This window comes from Bison bison, unplaced genomic scaffold, assembly GCF_000754665.1.
Source record: "Bison bison bison isolate TAMUID 2011002044 unplaced genomic scaffold, Bison_UMD1.0 scf7180017864346, whole genome shotgun sequence".
Taxonomy (NCBI): Eukaryota; Metazoa; Chordata; class Mammalia; order Artiodactyla; family Bovidae; genus Bison; species Bison bison.
In genome coordinates, this window is record NW_011494918.1 from 1,202,579 (window position 1) to 1,213,183 (window position 10,605).

Sequence of the window (10,605 nt, forward strand, 5' to 3'; positions counted from 1 at the left end):
GCTTAAGAGAGATAAAAATGTCTAACACTTGCAGTCTATTTTCTCATTTTGGAGACCCCCTAGCCTTCCTGCCTGTTACCCTCTCACTCCTATCTTTTGTTTCAGCAAAGATGAGCTCAGCTTACACTGAAGTCTCTCTGCTACTGCAGTAGCCTGAATAAAATGTTTGGCCACCTTAAAAAATAAAAAGTATACTTATATGTATAGCTGAATCACTTTGCTGTACACCAGAAATTAACATAACTACAAATCAACTATACTTCAACAATTTAAAAAAGGAATATATGGAAAATTTAAAGATTATATTATAATTATATAATATATATTATATAATTATAATTAGATTATAATTACTGCAAGGAAAAGTGAAAGTGAAAGTTGCTCAGTGGTGTATGACTGTTTTCGACCCCATAACTGTGTAGTTCATGAATTCTCCAGGCCAGAATACTGGAGTGGGTAGCCTTTCCCTTCTCTAGGGGATCTTCCCAACCCAGGGATCCAACCCAGGTCTCCCACATTGCAGGCAGATTCAGCTGAGCCACAGGGAAGCCTTGTGTTTTAAAGGGGAAAATAAACAGAAAGGTTTGAGCTTTTGTTCTGCTTGATTTTCCAGTTGTTGTTGTTTCATTCCCATATCCGTGTGTGTCACTATGGTGGGGAGGAGGGGGTGAAAGTGGAGGGAAAGTAATCCAGGAATCTTGAGAAAAACAAGTGTAGTAACGCTGTTTATTCTTCCAAAAAGAGTAAGGTATTTCAAGTGGTTTATACCTCAGCATCAGTCGAACTGTTCAGCTTTTAAACTTTTATTGTTTTATAAGAAAAACAGTAATATTATTCACTCTCTGTATTCTCTCAAAACCCTAATTCAATCAAACAGACTTCTCAAGTGCGCTGACATTTTAACATCATACATTGGAACCTACACTAAACATAGAAAGAAGTATTTTCTGAAGCACTGCATCTCCTTTCTCCCTTACATCCCCAGGGCAAGTATGAGGAAAAGAGGAATCGTATGTTCTCATGTGTTTCTCTACTTTGAGGAAGTGAAATATGATTTTCTATAGGCAATATTATAAATTGCAGTTGATTTCCAGACTATCTTTCAAAAAGACAAGTTTAAATAATGATATAGATAAAATTGTACAAGGGTTCTGATTCATAGGATGTCTTGGAGAATTTAACCACTGTTTATAGACAGTATTTTTAAATGAGTAAATGCATCTGAAAGAGTTAGCAAAGAAAAATTTGAAACAGGTTTATAAGATAGGATGCCACCTCTTTGAAGGCAACTTTCAATAATTTTACCTCTTTTCGGTCTCTCATACAGAATTTGCTGAAGGCTGCATACTATACAGAGGTTCCTCTCTCATCCATCCTTCTATCAGGAAGGGGAGACAGAGTGAACAGACTTCATCAATATTGCTTTCTGCTCTCTCCAATTACTTTACACTCAGGCAATGGAGAAGCACTTTTGCATCCCTAAAAATGGACTTCCCTAGTGGCTCGGTACAGAATCGGCCTGCAACGTGGGAGAGTCAGGCTCAGTCCCTGGGTCAGGAAGATCCCCTGGAGAAGGGAATGGCAACCCACTCCAGTATTCTTGCCTGGAGAATTCCATGGACAGAGCAGCCTGGAGGGCTACAGTTCATGGGGTCACAAAGAGTCGAACACGACTGAGCGACTAATGCTTTCAAATGATATGAACATTCTCTTCCTACCCCGGAAGTCCCAGCCTTTTCTCACCCACCTTGCTGACTGCTATTCCACCTTTGCCTTTTCTGAGAAGCCCTCCTGGCTCCTCCTCGTGAGTGCTGGGCTCCTCCACCATGCTCTGCTGCCTTCTTCTTGAACAGCCACTGTTCTTGTTCACAAGCTTGAGACGTCAATAGGCTGTCAGCACCTTGCAGGTAAAGGCAAAACTCTCTGAGTGTTTGTTTTCTGCATACTGATGCCACAGTAAACACGATCAAGGAGCAAAGTAGGAATGAATAAACGAAATCTGAAAATGTTCAACACCTTCATTCTAATAACCTCTTTGTGTCCAGCTTACTCTTTCACTAGGCAATCAAACACAAATATCTCTCTGCCTTTTTACAAAGGCAAGTGGAGCAAAAGAGAAAAAGATATAGAAGTTGAGAGGGGGAAAAAGCAAAACATGAGGCCCATTCCCTGGTGGTTCAGATGGCAACGAAGCTGCCTGCAATGCAGGAGACCTTGGTTCGATTGGGAAGATCCCCTGGAGGAGGGCATGGCAACCCACTTCAGCATTCTTGCCTGGAGAATTCCCATGGACAGAGAAGCCTGGTTGGGCTGTAGTCCATGAGGTCGCAGAGAGTCGGACACAAATAAGCACAGCACAGATAATCTTTATCTAAATATTGGTGAGTGAACTATTGGGTCAAGTGAAACAATTGCTTCATGCCTTCTCCTATGGTCAGGAAGTGAGGGGCTTATGGGACCAGGAGGAGAGGTATCCTGGATGGAACTCTTCAAGGTCTAAGAAGGTTATTCTGTTTTGATGAAAAGGTGAGCCTAGTGTTTCTGGTTGTAGTTCTACACACTGGCCAGCAGAGGGCAGCCACACACACGGCCAGCATTTTCACAGCCAAATACTGTTTTCTTCCTTCAGATAAATATAAAATTGGCAGTTTTTGTCTCTAGAGGTAGAATATGGGAGGAAGTGGATGTATTAATTCTTAGTAACATGTGGGAAGTTTTTGAATATTTTACTTTGGTACTCAAAGCTAGGGAACATGGCTTGAATTTGGCTGGAAAAGAATGATTGTGTGGTTAGGACTAACTTTGAAGCAGCAGTATTACATGCCAAATGCTGCTCTAAGGGATTCACATGCATTAGTGTATTAAATCATCACAAAATTCTATGAGTATGTACTATTTTATTAGTCCCAGTTTCTAGGCAAAAAACTAAACATTAGATAATTTAAGCAACTTATAAAGTCTGGAATCAAACTGATGCTTATTCTTCTTCTCATGTTTTATATAAGCTCGCTTAGCAGAACATTCTCAGTTCAGCCATAATGTTGTACACAGCTGGGTTCAGGCTGCTATAGTGTGGTACCTGAGTTGGTTTATGCCAGACAGTGGGTCCCAGGGAAAGAAGAGAAGCAGGAAGAACTGAAAAGGAAAAGACACTGTGAAAGTGACCAATAATTCCAAAATCACATTTACTATACTAAAGGAACCTATGATATGATTGATTATCTATGATTTTATAAAGTTATACAGTATATTTCCTTTTTCTCCCTAGTGGCCATAATTGCTAATCTCATGTATTTTATATTTTTTAATTGCCTCAGTACCATCTTCACGCGAATGGATGAAGAAAGTGTGTTTATAGTAACACAATTCTATCAGACCACAACATGACTTCACAATCCCATTACAGCTCTCTGAGACTTTGATTATGATCAGCGTTGACTGGGAGATAAATGTTAGCAGATTTGTAAGGAACAAAAATCAAGATATGTTTAGTTCACTTTGGCAAATATTTTTGAAAGTTGACTATGCTGCCAAGCTTCGTGCTATACACTGGAGTTAAAAGGTATTTAAGACTCAATTCCCTCCTGCAAAGAGGTCTTATATCCAGCTTGGGAAACAGACACATAAGTCAGTAACCATAATGCAATATGATAATTGTTCAGTCGCTAAGTCACGCCTATCTCTTTGCAATCTCGTGTACTGTAGCCTGCCATGCTCCTCTTGTCCGTAGGATTTTCCCAGACAAGAATACTGAAGTGGCTTGCCATTTCCTTCTCCAGGGGATCTTCCCAGACAGAGATCAAGTCTGCATTTCCTATACTCTCAGGTAGATTCTTCACCGATGAGCCACCAGGAAGTCCTGCAATATGATAAACCATATCTTAAAAGCATGAGTGAAGTGCTAAGGTGGCAGTGAGAGGACAGCTTTTTGGGTCTTTCTCAATATACAATGGCTTGTCATATGGATTCATTTTTAAGATCTGCTTGGTGCTTTATAAATTCAGACTTGTGAGAAAATAATGAGTAATTTAGGAAGTTAGTTTTGAAACTGGGCATAAAAAGAGTTGTATCCTAGGATGGAGAAGTACCCAGACTTCGGACCACATGTATTCACTAAAATGTTGAAGACAGAAAGGAGTAGTATAATGCTGTTACAGTCAGTCCATTGATAATTAATACTCATCTACTGAAGGCTTTCTGCATAGACGATGCTGCTACAAGAGCCACTGTGGAACAATGGGCAAGGGGGTGCAGAAAATCAAATGCATATAAAAGAACATTTTATAGAGAATTAATCATAAAGCAGAATAATTTAACTTTATAGCTGGAAATGGCTAAAGGAAACATCTAGGTTAACTTATTTTACAGATGAGGGAACTGAGGTCTGGCAATAAAAAAAAAAAAAATGATTACCTTTTCCCAAATGTTATGTGTCTAATTAGTGGCAGAGCTAGGACCAGAGCCCTGGTAGGCAATACAGTGAGTTGCACTTGTGAATTTAAAATCAGACAGCTTGGGGTGAGGTCCATTTCTATCACATACTGGCTGGGTTATCTTAAGTTATTTGAATTCTCTGTCATTAGTTTCTTCATCTGTAAAGTGGGATTACTATACTATCTGCTACATATATGTGAAAAAATACATATGAAGCAATTGAGATTAAAATGAGATAACACGTATTATCCAGGGATGTATTAAGAGCTTGATAAATGTGATTAGAATTTATGTAACCCAATTTCTATTTTAGTATTCTTTCCACCACCACAGTGAAATGGTTTTTTCTTCATTTTTGTTTCTCTGACATGCAAAGAAATCTTTTTTAGATCTCTATGCTGATGCAGTGTTCTTTTCCCCTCATATGTCTCATTTTTCAGGGCGAAGGAGATTAAGATCAAGTTGGGAATTCTCCTCCAAAAGCCGGAATCTGCCATTGACCTTGTCATTCCATACAATGAGAAGCCGGAGAAGCCAGCCAAGACCCAGAAGTGAGTCATGATTATGGATTCCACTCTCTACTTCTGGAGGATGGCTATTCTTCAAGTGGAGAGAACCATCCCTCTGTAGAACTACTCCCTTCAGTGACTCATCAAGAATTATAAGAGTCCTCAGAGAGTTGGTTTGTATTGATAAGCAGGATTTTTTTTTTTTTACACTCTCCTGTATACGTAGCATAATATTGCTTACTGGCAGGATGCTTAAACAAAAAAGATAAGACCTCATCTTGGGACATCGTAAGTATGTTTTAAAATACCTGTTCACTTGCTGTCCTTGGGTGAGGTGAGCATTCTTGATCCAATTAATTACGATGACCGATGCTCACATGCTCAGGAAATATGCAAGACTGCTTCCTCAGCAGGGAGATATAAGTGGGACCAGTTCACTCAAGAAGAGGCTGGCATCAAGAGAAACAATTAAGTCTAATAGTTTCTTCTCCAACACATTGTCCCTTCAAGGTCCCACAGAGGAAACGAAGACTGTTGCTTGGTGCAGGAATGAATACTTGACCAGATGCTTCTATTTAAAGCACATCAAACAGCTCTTCCCTAGTCCATAAATTAATATTTCTATAGGACTTCTGCAGTCCTCCGCCACCACCCCCACATATTTAGGCATGGAGGGAAACTATAATTCCAAAGATTCAAGATGTTACAGCAGTGAACCTAATCCACAATTTCATTGATATTACTGTAACTTAACATCACTACTCCGGAGAAGGCAATGGCAACCCACTCCAGCACTCTTGCCTGGAAAATCCCATGGAGAGAGGAGCCTGGTAGGCTGCAGTCCATGGGGTCGCTAAGAGTCAGACACTACTGAGTGACTTCCTTTTCACTTTTCACTTTCATGCATTGGAGAAGGAAATGGCAACCCACTCCAGTGTTCTTGCCTGGAGAATCCCAGGGACAGGGGAGCCTGGTGGGCTGCTGTCTATGGGGTCGCACAGAGTCGGACACGACTGAAGTGACTTAGCAGCAGCAGCAGCAACATCACTACTCACAGAATTCTCGGTGTTTACTGTTGGTCCACTAAATACACAGCCGATGACTGACTAGACAAATGCACTCCATCTTCTCTTTAAAACAATGACACCCCTAAAATCAAGAAAGGAAAGTGAGAAGAAGAGCTAAATGTATTCAAGACCATTCACTCTACTACCTAAAAGCTTTGCAGAGATCACAGAAGTGTGGTAAAAATAGAGGAATGCCTTTGAACCTCCATTTCTTTTAAAATTTAACATTTGTATAAATTGGACAATCTTTTCTCCAAATGACCTTTCCACTAATGTAGCTGGATTGGTTGGGAGCTAGAGAGATGGGTTATTCCTTTCAAAAAAATTTTTTTTCATCAGTCTAAGTGGATATTTCCACTCTCCTCCTTTTATTACTTCAAAGTGATCCCAAACCGGAAGTGAGGCATAATTGAGTTTTCTGCATTTAGAAAAAGGGAAGTTAATTTAATGTAGAGAGCAGGAACCAAGCACTGGGAGAGAATAAGAACCATATTTCATTATAGCAGAAGATCAAAAAGTCTGTTTCGAAATAAACAATGTGGAGGTTATTGATCTGTTGGAATTAACTTTTAAAAAATAAATATAGTGCTACATTTCCTGCTTTGATTCTCGGCTTTAATATCCCACATAGATACTTGAAATATTTGGCTGAACAGGGATTCAGGGAGAAGCAGTTTTGGAAGAAAACCTGAGGCTCACGTTTACTGGATTATTTTCTTCTCTTGTCTTCCAGCCCACTTTTTCTTCCAGAAGTTTGAATTGTTTTGGAAAAATCCTTCTTATCCTTAGAGAATATTTGTGTGTCTCTTACTGCATTTTTAACAGTGACCACTACAAAGCTTTCCCATCTTCTGCCAAACTCCTAAACCCCTTTCACCACCTTATATTTGGCACATTTCCATGCCTTTTTACTAGCAGGAGAAGACTGTGTTCTGCATGAGCTCAACTGATCTCTGTTCCCCTCACTTTCAAGATTCTCTGTATTTTTTTCCTTTTACCCACGTTGTTCTCAAGGAGAAGAAAATAAACCTCAGAGGAGAAAATAGACTTTCTCCGGATGGAAGGTATTTTTAACTCCTCTCATCTTTTAAAAAAAGCAATCCCTTTTAAAAAAGCATTTTCTCTATTTTAAATATAATTTCATTCCTCTCATTAGAAAAAAAATTGAACCATTGGAAAAAATAGAAAAAAAGTTGCCTATATCCCTCCTGCCCAAGGCCAGCTTCTGTTACCATTTTAGTGCTCTTGACTGCTTTTTTCCCCCTCTGGACTGTTTTCCAATAAAACAAACAAGTACCATGCTCCAGTCTGAAAAACGTGCACCCTGCCACCCCCGGCCACAAGCACGTCACCTCTTCTATTCCTATCCCTTCCTTTTGCTTTCATTGGGTAACTCTAGGAATGGAAAATCACTGCTTTCCATTTCTTCTTTAACTCCCTTTATCAGGTCGAAACCTTACTACTTCACTGAAACTGTTATCATTAAGGGCTAACTCCTGACTTGTGGGCCGAATTTGACTCTGCTCACCAGTTGGCCGTCTTAAATCTCTCCTCCTTAACTTCTAACTTTAAATTCTCCCCCTGCCCTCTCTCTCTCTAAGGGCTCCCACTTTTGCCCTCCCTCTATATGTGAGCATTCCCTAAGACTCCACTACAGGTCCTCATAATGAACAATAAACATGTCATGAAACCATGAATATATAGCTTACAATAACTGTTATCATGGCTCATGAAATAATCAATTGCAAAATGCTCAGGAGATGATGTAGATATTTTTATAGTCTATTTTATATTCTAGATGTTCCTTTTCTCTCTGTCAAGGTCACTAATTTTTACCTGCGTTTTTGTTATTGTTTTACCACTTTATAACTCTAGAATGACCTGTACATGTAAAAGTCCCTAGCCTGTGCATCAGTTCAGTTCAGTTCAGTGGCTCATTCGTGTCCGACTCTTTGCGACCCCATGAATCACAGCACACCAGGCCTCCCTGTCCATCACCAACTCCCGGAGTTCACTCAGACTCACGTCCATTGAGTCAGTGATGCCATCCAGCCATCTCATCCTCTGTTGTCCCCTTCTCCTCCTGCTCCCGATCCCTCCCAGCATCAGAGTCTTTTCCAATGAGTCAATGAGTCACCTCACCTTCACATGAGGTAGCCAAAGTACTGGAGTTTCAGCTCTAGCATCATTCCTTCCAAAGAAATCCCAGGGCTGATCTTCTTCAGAATGGACTGATTGCATAGGAGAGAACAATTAGAAAGTGGTGTCCTACACATACTCCAGCCTGGTAAACTGCAGAGTGAGCTTTGTTGTGAGGATTAAAGATGGATGCACAATGTCTGACAAGTGAATAGACATCAAAAAGTGGCAGGTGTGTTTATATGTATCCCCATCCACGGTGCTCAGGTCACTGTTGGTCTTGGGGTGAAACCTCAATAAATGTCTATGAACTTGAGGCTGGACATGAGCAGACATATTGCAGGAAAGAAGGGAGAGCTGAACAGGCACTTAAATGCCAATAAATAACCTGGATTTCATTTTTCTTGTCAAGAGCGAGAACACCATAAAGCAACTTTAAATATGTGCCAGAGACTATGTAGTTTTTTTTTTTTTTTTAATGAAGAAAATAAAAAAGAAAACCACCAGTGCTTAGAGAGAATAAAATATTCTCCCATGGTTCTAGTTAAGGAAGTGCCAGAGTTGCTTATAACTATAGTCACAGTTCATGGGGCTAAAATATTTGTACTCTAAGTTTTTGGGTAATTTGTAGCTTTCATCAATTAGACTAAACTTGGGCAAACTGAACCATTATTAATTTATGCATTAATCTGACATGCATATTGCAGGGTAGATTAATACTGCAGGGAGTGCACCATCAACAAGTAGAATGGAAAAATCTCTCTGTGACTGACAAGCTATGGCATCTAGGCAGTGAGTATGCTCATCTAGGCAGTGAGTATCATTGCCTTGTAGGAGATTCAAAAAGTAAACGTGATAAGAGTTCAGTAGAGGAAGAGAGCTCTTCCAGTTGAGACCATCACTTCCTGGACCAAGTGGTATTTACACTGGCTATTATAAAACAGTTAAGCATCTCTATAAATGTTTATCTTGCCTTTCATTTGGACTGGTTTCCTCCTCTCCTCCAAATCCACAGACAGAAACTCCGTGCCCACTCTCTGTGGTCAGCAAAGACCTTGTAAACCAGGATACTTACTGGTCATTTAGATCTGCACCTATCTCATTTCAAAGAAGTCAGACTTAATGGCAAATTCTGAGAATCAGGACAGGATGAACCTGTGGCACCTCCTAGGCTGATAATCAGAGTACTGGGCTTCATGCTGTGGGGGATGTGTTCTGCTTGACTGTGTCCTTGAATCAATTTGGACTAATATTACCCCCAAGCAAGTTCTGCACACATCGTTTTCAGGAATTTAATCTTGGCTGTGATGTGCTGTTGATAGTGACCATTAGCCTCATTCTAGCAAGACCATTTGAGACAAATTGGATGTGGTAACGTGCCTGAGTTTGGTGCGCCTGCTCTTGCCATTTCTTCTCCCTGTGCCCCTCCACACTAGCCTGAGGAGATGGAGGACAGGAAGGCGACTTCATTTTACAAAGGTATTTATAAAATCAGAAGCCAATTCAGTCTTTCCTTTGCTCTGTTTCTTTTGTTCAATTATTTAATGTCTTCTTGTTTCTGTCAGCAATCAATAAACACTTGGTGGGTGTCATATGCATAATACTAAACCCACTGTAGTGAAAAAATTAAGATGGATAAGGCCATTTGTGAAAAAGATGTAGGTACAAAATAGTATATGCAAAGGAAAAATTCTCAGTATGAGGTAATATAGAAGAGCCCAGAGGAGTTATTGACTTGTAGAAAATAGCTCCTTTTCTGGTTAGAAATAAAATGAGGCAGAAAAATATAGGGGCATGCTTGTAATTCCTTCCTCATGTCATTTCTCCTCTCTCCTCCCTGTGTTCCTTTATACTAATCAGAAGAAAAAGGGAGGTGAGAAGGTAGTTTCTTGTTAAAAATAAATTTCCAAGGAATTCTTGTTGAGTTTTTGATTCATTACATCTGTGTTTCTAGTCAGGAAAATTAAACCACTAAAGATTACTTAATCAGATCTGTTACTCCCATTTTTGGCTTATTTTAACCGGCCTCTTGACAAACCTATATGCAGGTCAGGAAGCAACAGTTAGAACTGGACATGAAACAACAGACTGGTTCCAAATAGGAAAAGGAGTACGTCAAGGCTGTATATTGTCACCTTGCTTATTTAACTTATATGCAGAGGACATCTTGAGAAACGCTGGGCTGGAAGAAGCACAAGCTGGAATCAAGATTGCCAGGAGAAATATCAATAACCTCAGATATGCAGATTACACCAGCCTTATGGCAAAAAGTGAAGAGGAACTAACAAGCCTCTTGATGAAATTGAAAGAGGAGAGTGAAAAAGTTGGCTTAACACTCAACATTCAGAAAACAAAGATCATGGCATCTGGTCCCATCACTTTTGGGAAAATAGATGGGGAAACAGTGGAAACAGTGTCAGACTTTATTTTTGGGGGCTCCAAAATCACTGCAAATG

General features: G+C 39.9%; 1 protein-coding gene across 1 annotated transcript in view; it reads left to right on the forward strand.

The window, feature by feature from the left end:
• RGS5 (regulator of G-protein signaling 5) overlaps window positions 1-10,605 on the forward strand; it is a 59,103-nt gene that overhangs the window by 25,653 nt on the left and 22,845 nt on the right. Inside the window, exon 2 of the mRNA XM_010854659.1 lies at window positions 4,875-4,985. Coding sequence (XP_010852961.1) covers window positions 4,875-4,985 — 111 coding nt within the window. The remainder of the gene's footprint in view (window positions 1-4,874; window positions 4,986-10,605) is intronic.